Source organism: Leptopilina heterotoma, unplaced genomic scaffold (assembly GCF_015476425.1).
Source record: "Leptopilina heterotoma isolate Lh14 unplaced genomic scaffold, ASM1547642v1 Lhet_351, whole genome shotgun sequence".
NCBI classification, from domain to species: domain Eukaryota; kingdom Metazoa; phylum Arthropoda; class Insecta; order Hymenoptera; family Figitidae; genus Leptopilina; species Leptopilina heterotoma.
Window position 1 is genome coordinate 131745 of NW_025111033.1, and position 24646 is coordinate 156390.

The window sequence follows — 24646 nt, forward strand, 5'->3', positions numbered from 1 at the left end:
TTTTGTTATTTATGAAGATAATTACGTTAAAACTTTTGAAATAATTAAATAATATTAAAAAATTCATTCTTGTCAGAAATAGAGAAAAATTGAAATTTTTGTATTAGAGAATTTGTGTGGACTATTGTGGACCCAGCGTATATTGCTAATATGCGCAAAAGAATAAAATTCGTAAAGAGCGCAGTTGTTAAACTCAAACCCAACCCCACTTTCTTAAGACACCCCCACTACTATCTGTATTCACTCTTCTCGAGTTCGACCGAAGCCGCCAACCTGAAATCATCTCACTTTCAGAAGCCATGATTACCATGACGCTATCAATATGTGCTCCGAGTTGAAAAGTTTCTTTTTTGTGTGTGTACCGTTTTCATCAAGAAATTGTGCAAAGGAAACAATAAAGTGATTAAAAAAGTTAAGTATCACTAAAGCAATATGCATTTAAGAAAGTTTATGCATCCCAGAAACAAGTATAAAGAGGAGCCTAATTTTAAAGAATTGGCTCTCTTGTATCCAGAATTTCGGAAGGTTGCTATGACGGTGAGTTTTTCAAATTCTTAATTCTTTTCACACTAAACGTCCAAAACTTTGGAGTTTATTCAATTTTATAAACTGTAAGAGCTTTTGAAAACTTTTTCTGTTATTATTTCTCTCATAACTGAACATTATGAGAGACATGAACTTTTCGTACATTTTGGTTTCGAGGGAAATCAAAAGAAAAAAAGATGTAATTATGAGAAAATTTTCAAAGAATTTCTTGTTTCTTTTCTGCAAAGATGTGGTCGTTTAAAATTATTTATTTTACTAAACTAGATATTGAGTATTTATAATATTTAAAATTTCAAGAACAACCTTTATTTATCAAAAACTAATTTAAATTTTAAAAAATTAATTCATAAGCAGTTTCAAATCCGTAGTTAAAATCTATTTCAAATTTAAGAAAAATATATTTACTAATTTTGAAAATAAAAGAAAATTTTATTTAAAAAAAAATCCGAAACTTTTCCAAGTTATCAAATATTTTGTTTATTTACATAATTGTCACTTTTCAATAACTTGAAAAATGTAGTTTTGTTAAAAAAACAAATTTAACTTTTTTTAAACTTTTAAATTTGAAAGTTTTAGTTAAAATTTAAAACACTGAGTTGAACAAATTTTTTATGCAATTGAAAATATGTTCAATTTTTTTTTCAAATGCAATTCATAACTTAACATTTTTAATCACAAACATCTTAATTTCAAATTCGATCATTTGAAACTTTAAGAAAAATTATGAAATTTTTTTATTTATTAATATTTTAGGAACAATTTACTAAACTCTGATAAACTATTTTTAAATATATGATTTTTATGAAGTTTATATATTTTATGATTGAAAATAATGTTTAGAAGAAAGTTTCAAAAATAAATTTTTTTTTCGAAAAAATGTAATTTCAATAAAAATTTAAAACTTGAATTAAACCATTTCAAACTTTATAAACTATTTTTTTCAAACGAAATTATAATAAAAATTTAATTTTAAATTAAAAAATAGATAAATTTCGTTAATTTAAATTTTTAGAACTTTAGGGATTTTATACGACTTTTTTCGACTTATTTTCAATAATTGCGACTTTCTCGACATTTCTTCTAAAATATTCCAACAAAATACCACATTTTTAATATAAATTGCAAATTATTTTAATTTTTCCATTTTGAAAAATAACCATAGACAAATCTTTCAAAAATTATTTTTGAATAATTTTTCGAATTAAATTTTCAAAATATACAATTAAAGAGATTTGGAATACACTGCAAGCCCGATCAGCGGTCACCCGATCAGGGGTCACTTGTTTACGTCGTTTGTAGATGGGGCGGGCGAGGGGCCATGAGGGAGTCGAAAAGTTGTGGCAGTAGCGTATACATTAAAGACGCTCTGGCCCCTTAAAAAAAAATTCAGTAGTCAAGTAATGGTAACCCATCATAAAACAGTTCGTACGGTCCTATATGTTTACGCCCGATCAGCGGTCGAACACCCCCGGAGCTGACCGCTGATCGGGCTTGCAGTGTAATTGAAATTTTGTAAAATTTAATTCAAAATAATTGATTTTCTTCAAATATTATTATAATTTTTGAAAATCAATTTTTGAAAAAATTTAATTGCAAATTTTGTGAAAATTGAATTTAAAAAAAAATTTAATGGAAAATCTTCAAGTGTTTTATGAAAACGAAAATTAATAAAAACTATCTTCTAAAAAATAATATTAAAATTTTTTTTAAAAAGGTAGATTTTAGAATTTTTTTTATTATAAATTTTTAAAATTCAATTATTTTTAATATTTTCAAAAATTCAAAAATATAATTCCGAAAATTCAAACAAAAAGGTACACGGAGAAAAATAAATAGTAATAATTATACTATTTTCGATGAAAAATTACTACTTTTAAGTAGTAATTTTGAAACTGCTCGAAAAATAGTAACTTTTGCTTCGTATTCAAACGATTTTTACTTTTTTGAAAAAGTATAATTTACTTCAAGGAATCTAAATTTTATTAAAAGCCGAGTAATATTTAAAATGTCCCGAGCAATTAATACTCTGAGCGAAGCAACTTTTATTACGAATCAGAGCAATTATTACTATTTCGGTAAAGATTTTTACTCGTAAAAGTAGTAATCCGTACCCACACAATGACGCGCCTCACACCGACGGGCGAAACGAATGCCGGCGCGCCTGCGCGTCTGTCCACGCCGTGACGAAAAAAAATGCTGATGTAGAGAGCTATATTGTCTCGTTTTATTTTAATAAATTAAAATAAAATAATCAGTGCGTTCAAAAAATATTTTTTCAAGTAATTAACACTGTGCATGTGTATTATTATTCATTATTCATAAGTTTTACTTTTTTTTCACATTCATACTTACAATTAACAACTTAACATATCGGAAAATCTTAACATCTATACAGTTTCGAACCCTACCTAACTTATATCTAACGCAACCTAAAATCGCACGCATTTATACTAAGCCTCTCGGCTACGCAATCGCTATGGAGAAAATTTCGTGTTACCCGCATTTATCTCTTTTCGATAAAGTGAATCATAAATTATATTTATTTAGATAAGTTACTGAATTAAAATATAAACATTTATGATAATAATAATAATAAACAGTATTATTAATTTAAAATTACTTATTTAAATTATTAGATTATAATGTTAATGATTTTATTTCTTTATATATTTTTTATTAATTAATTAGTAATTCATTAAAAATTAATTAACTAATTATTAAGTGATTATACATGAATTGCATACTTTGGAAATTAATAAATAATTAAAATGCATATAGGAATTAAAAATTAAATAAGTTAACTAAACATTTTTCTTTGTTTATAAGTTTATTAAAAATATTGTTGTTGTATAACAAAAAGTACACTTAATGAGTATTATATTGCACATTTGCGACATAATCAATATAAGATATATACAAACTATAAAATACAAAATAGAAAATGTTAAATTAAAACCATTTTTTGGCAATGTACTCTTGACTATTTCCAAGGCGTGTCATGTACGTGATTTTTGCTTGAGATACATTTTCCCATTTAAATAAACTGAATTTGGAGTCACATCTAGTAACTTTGTACGCCTGAAAGTGGTCATGAAAATAACATTCAATGGTGCTAACAATCACATTTAAATCATCGACTTTATTTGTGATTAAGTGATGAATATAGTAAAACTCTGGTTCATCTTCGTTAAAAAAAAAAACTTTGACGTCAGGTTACGGTCGCTGCGCATGACAGTAGTGACGTGATCACACACATAGGTGTGTAACAGTAGTGGTACGGATTACTACTTTTACGAGTAAAAAGTTTGTTCTGCAATAGTAAAAGTTGCTTCTTGCAGAAGCAATCTTTATTTTCCGCAGTATTAATTATTAGAATTTCTACAAGTAATATTTACAACATATCGAATGTAAAAAGTAATACAAAATTTAATAAAATTTACAATGACGATGTAAAAATTAAAATTCTTAAAGCAATTTTTAAACGTGACTACTGTAATAATTACTATTAGTAATTTTTACTACCAGAAATAGTAATTTTTACTTCATGCGAAGTACATTTTACTATGAATAGTAATTTTTAATATAAAAGTAGAATTATTACTATTCCATAGGAACTTTTACTTGAAACTCAGCACCATTTTTCTCCGTGTACAAAAAATACCAACATTAAAATTTTTCAGAATTATTTTTAACATTTTGGAGAAAACAATTATTGTGAAAATTTTTAATTAAAATTCTTTAAAAAATTAGTTTTTTTAAATAAACAAAAATTCTTTTAAGAAATTCAATTATTTTCGAAAAATTACATTAGAATATTTTTAAAAAACTAATTCTTTGAATTGTTTTATCATAATTTTTTAAGATTTGCTTATCTTCGAACAAAGTAAATTAAATTTTTTAAAATTTTACTTCTTTAGCTATTAAAAATTGTTATTTTTAAAGTGAACTTTACTATTTTTAAAGTAAATTTTTCTAATTTTTTTTATAGAAAATTATCTTTAAAAATAGTAAAAGTTACTCTATGGAAATAACGATTTTTAATATTAAATTTTAATATTTTTGACGAAAATTATACCAAGTTCAAAGTAAATTTTACTAATTTTTTTCTGCAATTTACATTAGATGTAGTTTTTTTGGAATTTTATTACAAAAATTGAGTTTTAATAAACAATTTTATTAAAAAGAAAAAAAATTACAGACTATGGAAAAATATTGAAAAATATCAGTAATTAACAAAAGAAAATGATTTCAGGCCTCAATTATGACTTTTTCTACTTTTTTCATCTAAATCTTTCTAAAATTAGTTATGAATAATTTTTCTAATTAAATTTTTGAAATATAGAATTAAAAATAGTTTGGATAATTGAACTTTTGTAAAATTTAATTGCAAATAATTGCTTTTTTTCATGTATTTTATTAAAATTTTTGAAAATCAACTTTTGAAGAATTTTAATTGCAATGAAAATCATTATTGAATTCTCAAAAATTTTAATGAAAATTCTTTAAGTGTAAATTTAAAAATAAAAATTAATAATGAAAAAAAAATTTTTTAATGCTTTTAAAAATGATATTGAAATATTATTGAAAAAAGTAATTCTTAGAATTTTTCAGTCTAACTTATTAAACATTTTTGATTTCTGTTTTCAAAAGGTTTTTTTCCTTTTTTTAAAAAAAAACATTTTTTTGGTCTGAAAATAAAGCTTTGGATGTATATTTTGAACAAAGGGAATGAAAAAAAGACGTTTTTTTCTCTAAATTTAAATTATTTAAAAATAATTAAATTAATGGTCAAATGTTAATCGTTGATTCAATTATTAAAATTTAATAATCAAATAACTAAAACTTTTGCTCACTAATTTAATTAGTGAAATTTGACTATTTTCGTAGTTATTTATTTACTAATTATTAGTTATTTTTTAATGATTGATGAAGCAAAAAGTCAGCCTAAATTTTACTAACAGTTATTTTTAACTAATTTAGATTACTTTATTTTAATTTACATATTTTTTTCTTAGATATTTTATTATTAAATATATAGAAATTAATAAATTAATAAAAATATTTCGAAAAACATATAATAATTCATATGAGGTTTTCTGGATGCAAAATGTGATAAATATGAAAATGGATAATTAAAAACTACTTTCTCTCTTTAAAATTTTTAAACTTTTCTCCCTGTACATTTTTAAATAAAATTTTATAATACTTGGTGTTTAAGGTAATCACTAAAGTACTTTTTACAAGTAATTTTTATTTGAAGAAGATTTCCCCTGGAAAACCTGTGGGACAAGGGTCCAGAAATATTGTATTTTATATGGCCCTACATTTTATTTTATTACATTAGGCTTGCTTTTCAGAAACTTAATGTTTCAACTCCGCCTTTTTATATAATATGCAGGTTGATTTTTATGTTCCGGACCTCCCAAAATATATTGGAAGTCATTAAGTTTAACAAAATGTCACATAATTTTTTTCTAAAACGCTTTCCTTTCAAGATAATTTAAGAGTCCAGAACATAAAAATCATCCTGTATTATGCATATTGAAAATTAATTATGTAATAAAATCTTTATCTCCGAATCTGCATAAAAAAATGTTTATTTTTTATAAAAAGGCCACTCGGAGATATGTAATTGATGGTGTTAAAATTTGTGGATGTTAATGATGACATGCTTTCCATCATTAATGAAATTTATTAACAAACTAACATCTTGACTTAATTCGTCAATTAGCATTGCTACTATAGTAATTTTATTAGATAATATTATATTTTTAGTGTTATCATTTACTCCTCCTGTCAAACGATTAAATTTTTCTATATTTAGTATGTTGTATACTATGTATAGCGACAAATATATGCCAAACTTCATGGTAAAGTTGGGCTTCTCCTAATTTTCTGCGAACATATTGTTGTATCCGCTAGCGGTGTAAATGTAATGGTCGTCATGTTAGGGATAAAGCTGATGATTAACAGCAGGATTTTATTTATAAAATCCATTTCTTCTCTGTAACGTGTGTTAACAAATTTCTGTTTGATGGCTTTCATCATGAAATAAATATTTTTCAGCAAGCCATTTTTTTCACTAATTTATATTTCAACAGTTTTAAATGTTTAAAAACACTAAAAATTAGTGCAAATCTTTACACTAATCACCATTTTAATTTCTTCATCTTTTAAAAGCATAAATAGTAAAAATTTATTTTGCTTTGAATATTCAGTACAAAGTGACAAAACATCAGTGTCTCGAACAACTGTTTCATCTTCATTTAAAACAAGCTGTACAAATTAATTTAATAGTGTACAATTGTTATATTTACTTAATAATTAAAAATTTTTTTAGAAATATTTACAGTAAAATCTATTAACCCCTTAATTGCTGATGGCAAAGATTTTATGCGTCAAATATTTGCCATTGTACTCAAGACATTAACTCATGAAACTTCAAACAGTTTCAAGAATTTATTGTCCCTAATTTTAATGATGTCAGATCATAAGTCCTTTCTAATTTTTCAACAACGAAAAATAGTTTCAATACTATTGAAGGAAATGCGACAAATTCTTTCAACACTGACATCACATTAATAAGAAATTAGGCTCAAAAACGCAATTTTCTTTTGTGACGTTTAATTCCTTTTATGTATAATTCACAACATTCAAAAAACATTCATTCAAAAATAAATTATCCAGTTAATAGACATTTTGTGAAATTCAACTGAAAATAATTAAATTTGTAAAAGAATTTCATTAAAAACTTTTTAACAAATCGAATTTTCGCAAAGTTTTTTTAAAAATTCTGAAAAATAAGATTTTTGAAATTTTTCCATTTTATTATTTCAAGATAATTGAATTTTTATAAACAAATAATTGAAAATTTTTGAACTTATTAAGTAAATAATTAATTATTACTGCTTATTATTTTCAAAAATTTTAATAAAATTCTTCACAAGAATTCAATTATTTTAAAAAATAATAACATTCTTTGGAAGGATTCAATTACTTTTATAAATAGTAAAATTCTTTGCAGAAATTCAATTATTGTCAATACAATTTAAATAAAATTGAATAATCAAATTTTCAATTATAATTATGAACAGACAAGATTATTTTGCAAAATTCAATAGAAAATAATTGATTTTTTTCAAGTATTTTATTACAATTTTAAAAAATCTACTTTTGAAGAATTTTTATTGCAAATTTTGAAAATAATTAAATTTTCAAAAATTTTCCAATGAAAAATCTTCAAGTGTAAATTTAAAACTAAAAATTAACTTTTAAAAAATATAGGTATTAAAATATTTTTGAAAAAAGTAACTTTTAGAATTTTTGTATTCTAATTTTAAAAATTCAATTATTTTCAATATTTTCAATTACATATTTCCGAAAATTTAAATACATATAAAAAAAATAATAGTATTAAAACTTTTCAGAATTATTTTTAACATTTTGCAGAAAAAAATCTTGCTGTATATTTTTAGCTTTCAAAATTGTTCTCATCTTTTTTTCTCTTTTTTCCCACACAAAAAACACATGCTCAAATAATTTAAATGGACCCTACAAAATTTTCCCTTGAAAATTCTTTTACACAAAATTTTTATTGCTTCCAGATTGTGCCGTGAAAAGATACTTTACATTTCATGCTTACTTTTTACACACTTAACAGAACAGTTAACTTTAACATATGTCAAAAAACACATGGTGTTTCCAAAAATTAAAGGAAACCATAAATTTTAACAGAACCGATAGCCAGATACTTGAAAATAGCCTTTTAACCCTAGTAGAAATTTGTCATAGTATCTTTAAGGGCACTGGACAGTTCCACTGGAAAATTTCGAGGCACTTTACAGTTAAACTGGCTAAAAACTATAAAGTGATGTCACGCTAATTTCTTCAAGTTATTGTCCAGTCAAATTTTACAGTTTCTGATCATCAGTCCTGTAGAAAAACTATACAAAATAATTCACTTGGAAATGTCAAAACTTTCTTTATATTGACGTTACGTATTAAACACGTACAAATTTGAAAATATAACGTTAAATTTTTTTGTCAACAAATTAAATAAATTAAAATTTTACGAAACTATATTTTTACTGTTGGTGTATCTATTGTTCCGTATAATAAATGATTTATAATAAATTATCTGTAAAATTATTTTTAAATAACTACATAATTAAAAAAAAATATAAAAATTACTGATTCTTGAACACATGTCATTTTTTTACATTAAACAACATTCACTTTTTCCTTGAATTAAGCACAACACTGAAATAAATATTATTATTTTATCACACTACAAACTTATAAGTAAACCCTAATATGAAGAATTAATTCAGTTCAAACGAAAAATATCTAGCGGTTTCGGGGAGCGAACTCGGGTCACACTGGGACGAAATACCTAAACGCACGCTTTACGCATCACGGCCGTTCTAGTCGATGGACGATTCCGGAAAAATAAGAACCATACTCTACCGGCAGGTAAAGGGCGCGACTTCTTATCCCATATAGATGATTTACTAGAATATTTGCGAGATATTATTTTATTTCTCAAAACATCACTTTAGTATAATTTTAGCTCTAAAAAATAATTGTAAGACAGAATGCTTATAGGTAAATAATGTCTTATTAAGTAATGAATCATTAATCAAATTTTAAGTAAAAATACTTTTTAAACAACATAAGTCTTAATTGAAAGAATTTTTTAGAATAAGAATAATAATTAAACAAAAATATCTTTAAAACTAAAATAGATTTGAACGATATTTTATAGAAAAAGATTACAATTTGTAAAAAAATTTGTTAAGCAAATATTTAAAGTCTCAAATTCTTTGTTTAATAGAATATTTATGTGCCAATCTTTCAATTTTCAAAAAATCTTATTTATTGGAATATATGTTTAAATAAACTTTTATTAATACAATGTATTATTTAGAAAAAATGATATATGAAAAAATGTATAATTTAATTAACTCTTGTATGACAAAAATTTTTCTTAGGAAAATGGTAATTTTATAGAATGTTAATTAAAAAGAATATTAATTTACAAGAAATGAAAGTGAAACGAATTCTAATTTAATAGAATACTTAAATGTCTGAATTATAATTTGGCAGCATGTCAATTCGATCGATTTTATATTTGTAAGAAATTCAATTTGACATAATATCAATTTATAAGAAACACTTTTTCGTAGAATTTTAATTTATCAGAATTGTAATTTTGTAGAATATTAATATTGCCAAATCTAATTTTAGTAGAAATCTGCTTTATCAGAATGATCAAATGTTCGAATCTTCAAAATTTCTAATTTCATTTTTACCTACAATCAATGTGACATAAATATTTGGCGCAAATTTTAAAAATTTAATTTCTGATTGGTCAATTTTTAAATTTGCGCCAAATATTTATGTCACATTGATTGTAGGTAAAAATGAAATTAGAAATTTTGAAGATTCGAACATTTGATCATTCTGATAAAGCAGATTTCTACTAAAATTAGATTTGGCAATATTAATATTCTACAAAATTACAATTCTGATAAATTAAAATTCTACGAAAAAGTGTTTCTTATAAATTGATATTATGTCAAATTGAATTTCTTACAAATATAAAATCGATCGAATTGACATGCTGCCAAATTATAATTCAGACATTTAAGTATTCTATTAAATTAGAATTCGTTTCACTTTCATTTCTTGTAAATTAATATTCTTTTTAATTAACATTCTATAAAATTACCATTTGCCTAAGAAAAATTTTTGTCATACAAGAGTTAATTAAATTATACATTTTTTCATATATCATTTTTTCTAAATAATACATTGTATTAATAAAAGTTTATTTAAACATATATTCCAATAAATAAGATTTTTTGAAAATTGAAAGATTGGCACATAAATATTCTATTAAACAAAGAATTTGAGACTTTAAATATTTGCTTAACAAATTTTTTTACAAATTGTAATCTTTTTCTATAAAATATCGTTCAAATCTATTTTAGTTTTAAAGATATTTTTGTTTAATTATTATTCTTATTCTAAAAAATTCTTTCAATTAAGACTTATGTTGTTTTAAAAGTATTTTTACTTAAAATTTGATTAATGATTCATTACTTAATAAGACATTATTTACCTATAAGCATTCTGTCTTACAATTATTTTTTAGAGCTAAAATTATACTAAAGTGATGTTTCGAGAAATAAAATAATATCTCGCAAATATTCTAGTAAATCATCTATATGGGATAAGAAGTCGCGCCAGGTAAAGCAGTTCCCTTTTTCATCTTTTCTAGCTCAACTGGCGAATTACTGGACAGCTACTGCATAACACTCTAAAGTTGAACTTATTGATTATTACTGTATAGAAGTTCTGTCTGTCCAGTTATTCTCATGGTACTGTCTAGGCGTTCCGTGAAATTATGTTTCAAAGTTTGTCGTGGCGTTAGCGCTACCGTCAGTCCAGCAACTGAACAGTGTTGTGTAGACATTTTCCATAAATACATCAGAGTATACACTGAAAGAAATAATTCGCGGGTGTAACTAGAATTATGTCTATTTTTTCCGTAAGGAATTAGTAATAAATTGTTACTGTCTACTGTGATTAATTATAGACAGTTCTGTTATTCAGATCGGAGAGCTATACATATGTCAACGTCAATTCATCAATGTAAAACATAACCTCACTTTATTGGACCAATTCTAACTTTTTGTATGTAACAGGTTTGTTAAATTAATATTTATACATATAATAAGAGTATATAATCTTGAAAAGAAATTGTCTTCTGAATTTAAAAAATTAGTTATTTTAATTAACTCAATTAATTGAAGCGAATTTTAAAAAAATTTTTTTTTTCTAAAGGAATTTTCATTAAAAATAAATTTTGATTGAAAAGAAATTTTTATTATTAAATCAAAATTTTAATATTAAATAATTTAAAAAATTTGTTATTTAGTTGTCAACAGTAAAATAAAAGAACAAAATTAAAATTATAAAAACTATAAACTGTAAAACCAAAAGATTTATTTTATAGAAAATATTTCGAAAATGTCAATACACAACTGTTTAGTTACTGAAACTGGCGGTAGCGCTAACGCCACGACAAACTTTGGAACATCATTTCTCGGAACGCCTCGACAGTGCCATGAAAATAACTGTACAGGACTTCTATGCAGTAATAATCAAGTTCAACTTTATATTTTCTTTAACAGTGTTATGCAGTAGCTGTCTAGTAATTCGCCAGTTAAGCTAGATTAAACTTCCATGACTAAAACTGTACAGTAACTTGAATAAATCTAGTCATGCCACGACAAATTTCTACTAGGGAAGGGCAGTAAGAAGTAAAAAAGCAGTAAAAAACTATTGTATTTAAATAATGGAATTCTTGAAGAACTTTTAAAAAATTATTCAAAATAATTAATTTGGAGATGAAGTTTAATGAAATATTTTATTAAATAAAAAAATAATTAAAAATAATTGAATGTTGAAAGGGTTACAGTTGTAATTTTTAGAAATTATTAATTTTCAGAAGGTTTAAAATTAAAATTTTTTTAATTTCGTTTTCCGTGGAAAAACAAATGAGAAGTATTTAAATATTTATTTAACTAAATTTCAAGTCTCGAATAATTGAATTTAGAAATCAGTGAAAGGTGTTAGGGAAATGCAAAATCAATTTTTTGTGACTACACTGGATTAAATAAACGAATTTGTCTATTTTTAATCTCAAATATTTTAATGACCATATATGAGAAAATATTGTTTTTTTTAAAAAGACTAGGTATATTTACAAAATAAACCTAAAAAGAAAAAATTATATTTAATGAAGGAGAAGAAATTAACCTAAGTGTTACTTAAAATTCAATCAGCAAACATGTACGCCCTTGATTATATTTTGCAATAAATTTAATAACACTTTTATTTAAGTGTCATTCATTTTCTCAGCATTTTAGTTTTCGTAATTTTTAAAAATTGTCTTTTTTAGTAAATTTTTTATGTACAAGCTGGTTAGTAGACCAGATCTGTTAACACAAGAACAACACCAGTTTCACATACCATATACATTATGAATTTTCTTTGTTAAAGATTTTTAAGTTATGTATTCTTCTAAATATTATGAATTCTGAATTACCTTCAATTTTTTTAAAACATTTTTGTAGTAATGGCCTTATATTTTTAGAAGGTCTGAAACTAGATCATTTATTCAAAATGGTATATATTTACCAATGTTTGATGGTTGAAGTGAAAAATATAGGTTTAAAAGATATGAATTTCATTTTCTACACTTTTGAAGCTGCAATATTAACTGAATGCGAGAATATAAAAAGAGCCTATTGTGGACACAGCCTTAAGGTTTTTTAAAGTTATTTATTATTCACGATAAAGCATATTTTATTACAAAGAATGCACCACAGAGTCTAATAAAAAAACATTAATCATTTTAAAATAATTAATAAAAATTGCAGATAAAAAAAAATTTCTACTTCTATAAGTAAAAAATGTTTCCACTAAATTGTGGTTTGCAAGTATTAAAAAACTTTTAAGTAAAAATTGATCTAATTTAATAGTTGATTAATTTTGGCAATCATTTATTGTAGTAAGGCATTTAAAATTAATTTGAATTTAAAATAGTTACATTAAAATAAAATCAAGAATTCTAGAATATGGAAATGGCAATTTTCCAGTCTATAGTCAAGATTCTTTTATGTAACAAATATATGGTTAAAATTATTAAATTAAGTAAAGAATTGATTGTTATTATCTAATAGTTATGTTCTGACTCTAAAAGTAACCAAATATGGTAAAAATAAATCTGCCAACCAGCGGAGGCTACAGTGCACAGGTCGCTTGGAATAACTTAGTATCCAGCTGTGAAGATCTGAAAAGTTGATCCTAGAATAAAACTGCATAAGTATTCATTTTTGGGGTGGCTTAGTAAGCTATCAGAATGGCGGATTAAAAAGTGTGCCGATGCTAACTGGCATGGAGTCACAGAAAATAACTATAAAAGAATTCGTAATTATAATATTTTCGGTTAATATAAAATTTGATTTTTTTTAGCTTCAAAGACTATTGACTAAAAATAGAAAATTGCAAATGCTTTTTTCTATATTCTAGATGTAATTAATAAAATTATGCAATTTTTCTATTAGAGACTGTTAGAATGCTTTACTTACAATAATTAAACTGTTTTTGTTAATAAAAAAGTGTTAACTAAAAAAAAAATAAAAAAATAAAATAAAATTATCATGCAAATATATAAATTGTATTTTTAACTAAAAAATTGTATTGTTAACTAAAAAAAATTTTTTAAAATAAAATTACCATGCAAATATACAAATTGTATTTTTAAATATTACATCTTCAAACAATTAATTTTTTCTGCAATAAACAATTATCAGGGTGGCCACATGTCAGTAAAGTCAGTAAAGTCAGGGAAATGTCAGGGAAAAAAATTTTTTGTCAGTAAAGTCAGGGAAATGTTAGGAAAAATTTTTTTGTCAGGGCAATTAAAGAAGAAGGGAAATGTCAGTAAAAAAAATTTTTTGTCAGTAAAGTCAGGGAAATGTCAGGAAAATTTTTTTTGTCAGGGCAATTAAAGAAATTAAGACGGTCATGCAATACATTTTTGCTCTAAACAAAAAAATTTTTGTCAGGGAAATTCGTTGTTATGTCAGTAAAATGTCAGGGAAATTTTGTCAATCTTGCGGCCACCCTGATTGTCTTCTTATAACATTTTAATGTTAATTCGAAACTAATAGAAATGTTTAATGTTTTGCGCTTATAATTTAAAAAAAAAAATATGAAGTTTAAAAAGATGAAAATGAAATACATTTCAAGAATTATTTTTATCAACAACTGTTTAAAATTATGTACTATTTGAAAATCAACTCAAAATAGAAATAATCATTTAAAAAATTCATGAAGTTTTTTTTATTTCGTATTTTACTTACGAAGACAATCATTTACGGAAAGGTAAAATAATTTGTTTTCAAAATAATTATATGCTTTTTTCATAATATATGGTTTTTGTGAATTCATTTTGTTAATGATTTTTATTTATCTTTGGTGATTGATTCGTCAAGATTTAAATTTACATGAAAGGTAATTGTAAAAATTATGAATACTAAAAAGTTTTGCTTTCTTTCAAGTAAAAACTAGTTTATTATTCGAGAATCTTTGCTTTCATAAAAAAAGACAACTTGTTTTTTTCACAAGATTCACGCTTTTACTATTTTTTTTCGATATGAAATGTTGCATTAATTTACAATTTAAATTTATACTTTAACTGGAATTAATCTGATTTTAATTTTCTATATGGTTTTTTTATATTTTGAGTGTTAAAAATATAATATTTCTAAGACAAAAATTTGAAACCGATTGTTTAAGAAAGTGTGGGAACAAGTGGAAAATATTATTCATTTAGGTGCATAATATCTTCTTTTTTATTAACAGTATGGTTATTGAAACCTTTGAAATATTATTATACGAAAAGCAAATTTAAGGAAATCGTTACACCATCTTCGAAACATGATGTTAATTTTTTATTATAATATTTAATTAAAAATCAGAATTTATCGACAGGAAAAAATAAATAATTATTTTTAAATAATTTTTCTAATTAAATTTTCGAAACCAAAAACCAGATATCTAAAAAACAGTCTTTTAAGGGTGCGGTCGAAAGCAGTGAAAAACCAATTACAGGAAAATATACTTTAACAAAAATACACAGTCTTTTCAATATTTAAATTTGAAATAAAAATAATATTTTTACAAAAATTGATAAGAATAATTGAAGATTAAAATGATAAATAATGATTATATTCCACAAAAATAAATATTCAAATATTATTCATAATAAATAAATATTTATTGTTTATAAAATACATAGTTGATAAATAAATACCAACAGAAATTACAGGGTGGCCGCTGAACCGGGAAACCGGGAAAACCGGGAAATGACAGTGAATTTTTTTGGACAGGGAAAAACCGGGAAATGACAGTGAATTTTGATCTTGACCGGGATTTTGGAATTTTTTTTTTAAAAACACACATTACTTTGTGAGAAAAAATAGAAATATTTATTTTAAGACTTAGGTATTAACTATATTTCATTAAAAAAGATTGAATGATCTTCTATAAAATCTATTTATATTTTGTCAGAGAATTTTATAAAAAGTACTATAAAAATATTCAATTTCTAGAATTTATAAGAAAATTATGAATTTTGTTGTCCAACATAACAGACTTAGAAAAAGAAAATATTAAATTTAATTTTAAATTCTTTCTATTTCTAACAATAATTAAACAAAATATAATTTTAATTAAATTTGTCAAAAAAATTTCAAAGAGAAAAAATTTCACATCCTATAAAATAATGAAAAATAAATCAATTTAAAAATTTTTTTGCAATTATTATTATAACAAAACAAATAAGAATTATTAAAAATTTGAACTAATTAGAACAAAAGTGATACGAAATTTATAAAAATGAATTTTTGAATAATAAATAAAGTAAATAAAAATAAATAAAATTTATTTTCTTAGAAAATAAATTTTAAAAAACCGTATTTTTCATTAATATCAATTAGTTTTTTTTACAATTATTCATAAGCAAATTTTTCGATTTTTTAGAATGTTAAATTAATATTACTAATATTATTATAGATTGAATTTTAAAAAATTTCAAATTGAAGTTTTAGAAAAGTTGAATTTTAAAAGATTTTAATTAAAAATTCTGAATAATTTAGTATTTAAAAATATTTTTATTCACATTTTTTCAAATTAGTTATGTTTTTAAATATGTAATATTTAATTGAAAAATTTTCAAATTATTCAAAATTTCATGAAATTGTCTTGTAAACAAGTGGATTTTAGAAATATTTTAGTTATTTCTAGAATATAATTGAATTGAAATTTTGAAAATAATTTTTAATAAGTTGCAGTAGCAATTCTTAAAAATTATTCAAATTTAAAGGATTTGAAATTTGAATTTTTTTTTTAAATTTGAGTACCTACTATATGAAAAAATAATGGATAATAATTAAATATTTATTTCAAAAAATCTATTTAAGTTCAAAATTATTTTTAGAGTAAACTAAAATATTTTTAGGGTTTGGGAAAAAGTCAAAGTTTTGTCTAAAAATCAGGAAATTCTTTCAATCTTTCATTGAATAATTTATTTTCAGAGTTATTATTTATGACCGGGAAAAATAATTTATGACCGGGAATGGACCGGGAAATGACCGTGAATTTTTTTTTACAAAAAAAGTGGCCACCCTGAATTAAATAAAAGCTATAAATAAATTATAAGTCACAAATTATTAATAACAATGTATAAAAAATTAATTAATCACAAAATGGAAATAAATAATTATTAATTTAACTAAATTTAATTCGAAAGTGTCCCGATCAATTAGACAAAAGTCCAGGCTCTAAAAATCAAATCATTTTCAAAAAAATATTGTTTATATTACTTTATTCAGGACGTAATATATAATTGAAAATTTTGAAAATAATTGAATTCTCAAAAATTTTAATAAAAAAATCTTCAAGTGTAAATTCAAAAAACAAAATTTATGAAAATTAGCCTCTAAAAACTGTATTAAAATGTTTTTGACAAAATGCAATATTTTTAATTAAAACGAGCAACAAGGCTAATTTCTTGCTAACTTTTTAAAATAAAATTAGCAATTTTAAAAATTTTATAATTTAAATTTTTGTTGAAAACACGAAAAAAATTACAAATAATTGCAGAAATTCAATTATTTTAAAAAAAAATTCTTATAAAATTCAACTATGTTCAAAATTTGAAAAAAATCCTAATTATCTTTATAAATAACAAAATTCTTCTCCAAAGTTCAATTATTTTCATAAATGTCAAAAAAAATCCTTGTTCTAATATTAATTATTTTCAAAAAATTTTCTAATTTCAATGATTTTCAATATCTAAGATTTTCATAAAATTTCCCCAAAAGAATTCAATTATTTAAAAAAATTTTTAATAAAATTGTATGTAAACATGTAATTATTTTCATAAATAATAACAATTTCACAGAAATTCAATTATTTTCCTAAATAATACATTTTTTTAAGGAATTAAATTACTTATTATTTTCATAAAAAATAATTTAAAATTCTAGTAAATAATAATTGAATTAAAGTGATGAAAATAATTTTGATGGAGTTACAGTAACAATATTCTTATAATATAAAATAATGATTTTATCTCTTGGTCATCTTTAATTATTAGAAAACATGAAGAAATCGACCATTCCGAGTCTTCGACTCGGAGCAATCGATATCTTCATGTTTTATAACAATAACTTTATAAGTTGTTTAATTAAAAAAAGGTTGAAATTTGAAATTTTTAATGTCTTAATTCCTGTGGAAAATCCTGTTCCAAAAATAAGATTAAAAACAGGAATTGTGCAAATATTTTTCTTCTTTTTTTTCTTCTTTTTCCAAAACAAAATAATAATTTTGTTAAAAAAATTATGATTCATAAACAAAAATAATGCAAAATAAATAAATTTTCTATTTCTTAATCAAAGTTAAATTAAATTATTAAATCTTATTAAATCTCAGAAGGTTTGAAATTAATTGAGCTTAAAGAAAAAGATCTCAAAAAAAATTAATAAAATAATATAAACATGCTTTTTTTAAACGAATATTTTGAGATATAATTTTAAATTGATTATTTGCGTTCCAAACCACTTGAAGGAAAGAAACAAGTAACAATGTTAAATATCAGATTTTTTAAGCAAAGTTCAGAAGTAAGAATTCGATTAATGTTTTTTGAAGTTATGTTGTTCCTATCATGATTTTTATATGTTACATAATTTCTAATTAAAAGCTCAAGTGTTTCTCCTTCTCTATAACTCTTCATTATAAACAAAATTATTAAACCTGAAGTGCGTTTAATAATTGAAACGATTCTTTAAATATACTAAACATGTTTGATTTTCATATCCTTAGGATCTTTCTGGGAAAGTTCGTTTGAATTTTAAAGATGATGAAAGTTTACGCGTTTTAACAAAAATTTTACTCCGACATGATTTTGGTATTGAAGTAGAAATACCTGAGTCAAAATTAATTCCAGCATTGTCACTTCGTCTTAACTATGTTTTATGGATTGAAGATCTGTTGATACATTCTGGATTAAATGACATGAGATTAGCTCGCGGAATAGATATCGGTAAGTAATTGCCGACTTCATTCAAATACGACTAATAGTGTCAAAACGAGTACCTAACAGGTTAAAAAATTAAAAAGAAATTCTCGTTAAAATAATAGTCTGTCCTTTTTATCACGACCCTTATAGAAACAAAAAATAATTTTCCACAACTAAGAAATATAAATTTATAGGCACAGGTGCTGTTTGTATTTATCCACTACTTTTTGCTAAATTATATGGATGTAAAATGATTGCTTCAGAAATTGATTTAGAGAGTATAAAATCTGCCGAAGAAAATATTAATCGTAATAATATGCAAGAACTTATTAAAGGTAAGGGATTTATATTCCTTAAATTTTGATAAAATTTTTTAATAAAACATATTTTCAACAGTGATTTCTGTACCAAAAGAAACAATTTTATCAAAATTTGTAAACAATGAGGAGAACTATTCCTTTGTAATGTGCAATCCTCCTTTTTTTAAAACTGACCATGATTTAAAGAAAATAAATAAACGACTTCCACCGCGAAATGCATCTTCTGGGAAAGAATCAGAATTAATTGTTGAGGGAGGAGAAATAGCTTTTATTATGAGACTCATTGATGACAGTATGATATTAAAGGAAAAAATACAAATTTACACTTCAATGATTGGAGTTAAAAAAAATTTACTCTTCTTGAGATCTGAATTAAAGAATCGTAATATTGAAAATGTGACGTGGACGGAATTTTGTCAGGGATTTACTAAGAGGTGAGAAAAAAACATTCTTTCAAATACGCACGTTTTAGTAAAATTTAATCGCATCTTGTTAAGATTTTTTAATTTAAATGTTAAATTTAATTTTTAAAACAATATCGCCAAAGTAAAAAATCTGTTACAATTGTTTTATTTTCTTTGATTGATTGTAGAGAAAATAAGTAAAAAGTTTTTAATCATTATTTGTTTCTATAGTTTGAAAAAATGATGTTTTTTTATTTTGCCGTTAAAAAACTTTAACTTCAAATAAATTTTCAAATGTACAGTTGAAAGTCCAAGTGACTAATCTGATATTTTTTCAAAAAGTAAAATGGCGGGTTAAATATGACAAAAATTATGGTTCCAAATGCCGAAAAAGTAAATAAATTTTTTTTAAAATTCTTACATGGGGATTTTTCGGGGTCTTACATTATTAAAAAAATAAGACAATGACAACATAATAGTTTCTTTGTAAAACTGAAAAGACAAATTAGCATGCAAATATATTACTTTTGTTTTATAATTTTGTATGTATATTTTTTTCCTAACAATAAATATTTGTATTTTCTTGTGTACAATATAAAATTTTTATTTTAATTAGAATTAGCATATTATGTTTTAAGTTATTATAGGTAATTATTAGTAATAGTAGTATTTTTAAATTTTTTAATAGAATATTTTGATGTTAAAAAAAAGTTTATTTAAAATAATTGTTTAGTAAAACCTCGTTAACACGAAATTCGCTCTATCACACATTGCAATTTGTCTCTGATAAGAATTACATAGGCTCTTGCTCCTACGTTAATAAAAAATTACGGTTAACAAGAATTGTTATCTGCATCAGTGTGTAACCGTGTCAACGAGGTTTCACTGTACTTCATTTACAAAATATTAAATGTAAAAACAAAATAACGTATTTTTGAAAAACTGAAAAGACAAATTAGCTTGCAAATATATTATTCTTGTTATCAATTGTAAAATATACTTTTTAAACAATAATTTTTTTAAAAATGAAATTAAAAAAAATTAAGAAAAAATACTTTAAAAACCAAAAATAAATAAAACAATTTAGAGAAAAGGAAAAAGAACGAATAAATACAAAGCATTATTAAAAGATTTTTTTGTAAAATTGAAAAGACAAATTAGCGTGTAAAATAATAGCTTGTTTAATTTAATATTTTATAAAATAATTTTGATATTTATCAATTACAGTTTAAAAACTATTAATAGATTAATATAAATATCTTTTTCTCAAAATAATAAAATATTAAATCAATATTATTTTTCTACAGAACCGAAAAAATAGTATCAGCTGCTTCAAAAATTAAGAAAATACTTTTAATATATTTTTATATCACGATTGGAAACAAATAGTAACGAAAATTAATGAACTAAGATATGAAATACTTTTCCTTTGAAATTTTTAAGGAATTTAAATTTCATTGACCACGTATATTATTCTTATTAGCTTGGGATAAGGGATGAAAATAGAGTTTATTTTTAAATTGTTTGTAATACTAAATTAACAACTTTTTTCAGACTATTCAGCCTTTATGAAACTAGTTTTTAATGATTGTTAAAAGGATAATTTTAATTAATAATTTGTTTCTAGATGGGGCATTGCTTGGTCCTTTTTACCAGAGAGCGTTTTAAATTTGTCAACAGCACCAACAATCAGAAAAAATCCTGAGTATATGGAGAAGAAAAAATATGAAAAACCTCCATTTGACATTATTTTCCCCCCTCATGGAAACTTGAAAAATCTTCAAGAAGTAATTGCAAGTTTAAAATCTTGTGTCAGAAAATTAAATGTGAGTAAGACTTTATATCTTTTCTATAAGTTTATATTGAATTTTAGATATTTTACTTAAAGTCCAAACTTGTTACTGTGACACATTATTCTTCAACAATTAGTTAAAAGTATAACTGAAAGTAAATAGGATGAAAGGTCTTTTCGAGTCAAATAAAAAGAAAAAGAAATAAAAAAAATAAAATAAAAAGAAAAGAATGACCTTCTTTTCATCCTATATAACTAGTCCGTTTTTTGAAAAAAGTCTGTAAAGTCCGTAATTTGATTCAAAAAGGATGAAACTTCGTAAATTGTACGATGTAATTTGGATAATTTTAGAAAAATTATAAATGATTGCAGAAATTCAATTATTTTCAAAAGTAATAAAATTCTTCGCATAAGTTCAATTATGTTCCAAAATTTAAAAAAATTCTCATCAACATTTCAATTATCTTTAGAAATAATTAAATTCTTCTCCGAAATTCAATTATTTTCAAAAATTTTCCTCAATTCAATGATTTTCAATATCTACTATTTTCATTAAATTTTCCAAAAGAATTCAATTATTTAAAAAACAATTTAATAAAATTCTACACAAACATTGAATTATTTTCAAAAAAAAATTTCACAGGAATTTCATTATTTACAAATTTTTTTTATAAATTTCTTCACAATCATTCAATTATTTTTATAAATAAAATTTTGACGGGGATTCAATTATTTTCGTAAATAATACAATTCGGTTTAGAAATTCAATTATTTTCTAAAATTTTTAAAAAATTCTCATCGAAATTTCAATTATCTTTATAAATAGAAAAATTTTTCTCCGAAATTCAACTATTTTAATAAATTTCAATAAAATTCTTGTTATAATTTAAATAATTTAAAAAAATTTTCCACAATTCAATGATTTTCAATATCTACTGTTGAGTAAATTTTTCCCAAAGAATTCAATTATTTAAAAAAAAATCCGATAGAATTTTACGCGAACACTTCATTATTTTCTTAAATAATAAAAATTTTACAGAAATTCAATTATTTACAAATTTTATTAAATTTCTTCCCAATAATTCCATTTATTTTCATAAATACATTCAATTTTTCAATACATTATTTATTCTTGTGTTTAAATAATTTAATTCTCGTAAAACCTAATATTAAAAATTGATTTAAAAATGAATTTTAGTTAAAATCACTAAAAAAAATTTAATTTTAGAAACAAATTACAAAATAATTGCAAAATTTCAATTATTTTCAAAAAGCAATAAAATTCACCTCCAAAATTCGATTATTTTTAAAAATTTTAATAATATTCTTGTCAAAATTTTAATTATTTTTACAATCAATAAAATTATTCTCCGTAATTCAATTATTTTCTAAAATTTTAATAAAATTCTTAGCAAAATGTCAATTATTTTCAAACATATTGATAAAATTCTGGGCAAACATTTAATTACTTTTATAAATCATAAAATTCTTTTTGGGAATTCAATTATTTTCATAAATAATAACATTCTTTTTAGGAATTTAATTATTTTCATGAATAATAAAACTCATTGCAGAATTTCAATTATTTTTAATACAATTTTAATCCAAGTTTTTGAAAGAATTCTTCAAAAATTTTATTAAAATTCGTCAAAAGAATTTAATTATTTAAAAGTTTGTTAATAAAAAATTCTTTAAAAGAATTCAAGTTTAAGAATCTTGCAATTATTCAATAAATTTTTCTTTTTGTATTTAAATAATTGTATTTTCGTAGAATTTTCTCATAAAGATTGATTTAAAAATAGATTTAAATTAAACTTTCATTTTATAATTAAATTTCAAATTCATTAGAGCGTAAATTTTTAGAAATAATTGAATTTTGAAAAGGTTTCAGATTAAAATCTTTGAAAATTTGAATTTTTCATATTTTTAACTAACAATTCTGTGAAATTAATTTTTTTTGAGAAACTTTAGTTGCAGGTTCTTTTATTTGAATTTACTTTAAGTTTTAATTTCTAATGTATATTTAATTGAAGAATTTACGAATAATTGAAATTTTATATAATTGAATTGTAAACAAATGAATTTGAAAATTCTTAAAGAACTTTTTCAAAAATTATTCAAAATAATGCTTATAAGGAGAACAGTAGTTAAAAACACGAAAAACAAATTTTTATTTTGGAAAAGTTACAAATTATTGCAGAAATTCAATTATTTTTATAAATAATAAAACTCATTGCAGAAAAATGTAATTATTCTTACAAATTTTATTAAAAATTCATCAAAAAATTCAATTATTTAAAAATTTGTTGATAAAATTCTTTGTGGGACTTGAATTTTAAGAAACATTCAAATTAATCAATAAATTATTTATTTTTTGTATTTTTTTTAAAAAAGTTTAATTGAAGAATTGACGAATAATTGAAATTTTGTAAAATTGAATACTGTTAACAAATGGATTTAAAAATTGTCAAAGAACTTTTTCGAAAATTATTAAAAATAATCGATTTAAAGGATAATTTTAGTTAAAAATTCTTTAAAAAAAGACTTATGTAACGAGGTCGGTGTTTGATGATGTTATTTGTGTGCTAATTAGTTTATTCATTCTTCAGATTCAATTGAAAGAGATTCAGTTCGAGGAAAGGGAAAATCTTTTTTGGGCATGTCAACTGACAACTGATCATGACTCTTGGTGCCAAGCCAGACGAAAACGACGAATGTCTTTGCAATTGGAAAGTGCATCGAAAAAAATACGTAATTCAGTAAATAGTGAATCGCAATCTTTCTCTGCCTCCAATATTGTTACACAAAAGAATGAAAAAACTTTAAGGTTAGAAAGCGATGGACCCTTTTTAGAATTTATATTGCTATTGTATTTAATACAAAGCGATGGTGAAATTAATGAGGACAATTCACAATTTAAAATATCGTTAATTTTTGAAAGTGGAAGTGGAGGCAGAAATGCTCTTGAAAGTTTTCGTCAATTTTTGGTCAATAAATTAAATGTTCGAGAATATTTTCAAAAACAATTTAAAAGTAAAAAGAAGTAGAGAAAAGATATTTTAAAATACTATAAAAACAATTTTTATAACTTTTTAGAAAATTACCAAAAACTGCAATTTTCTGCACTACATGTTCAGTAGTTATGTGTTTCTAAATTTGACTTGTACTTCAGTAGGAACAATTCTCGTTATGTAAAAATAGAACTCTTCAGTATTATGCCAAAAAAGCATTTATTGCTTTATGAACTCGATTGTATTTATTTTGTTAATATTATGTCTAATAATAAATTTAGCATTATTAAAAAATGTTTTTATAACAAACTTTACGTTTTTCTCTCTATCCACAGATGGCAAAAGTTTCTTAATTCATGAAAGAGTTGCTATTAATTTAAAATTCTTGTAAATACCATTTTCTGTAAATTCTTTAA

At 22.8% G+C, this 24646-nt stretch overlaps 1 protein-coding gene across 1 annotated transcript; it reads left to right on the forward strand.

Annotated features, from left to right (window-relative positions):
- The first annotated feature begins 249 nt into the window (after positions 1 to 249).
- LOC122505272 (U6 small nuclear RNA (adenine-(43)-N(6))-methyltransferase) lies at positions 250 to 24539 on the forward strand. Its single transcript, XM_043616780.1, has 6 exons — positions 250 to 537; positions 18508 to 18727; positions 18898 to 19038; positions 19100 to 19457; positions 21055 to 21253; positions 23829 to 24539. The coding sequence occupies exons 1-6, from the start codon at positions 433 to 435 to the stop codon at positions 24264 to 24266; spliced, it is 1461 nt and encodes a 486-aa protein (XP_043472715.1). The 5' UTR covers positions 250 to 432; the 3' UTR covers positions 24267 to 24539.
- Positions 24540 to 24646: the final 107 nt, after the last annotated feature.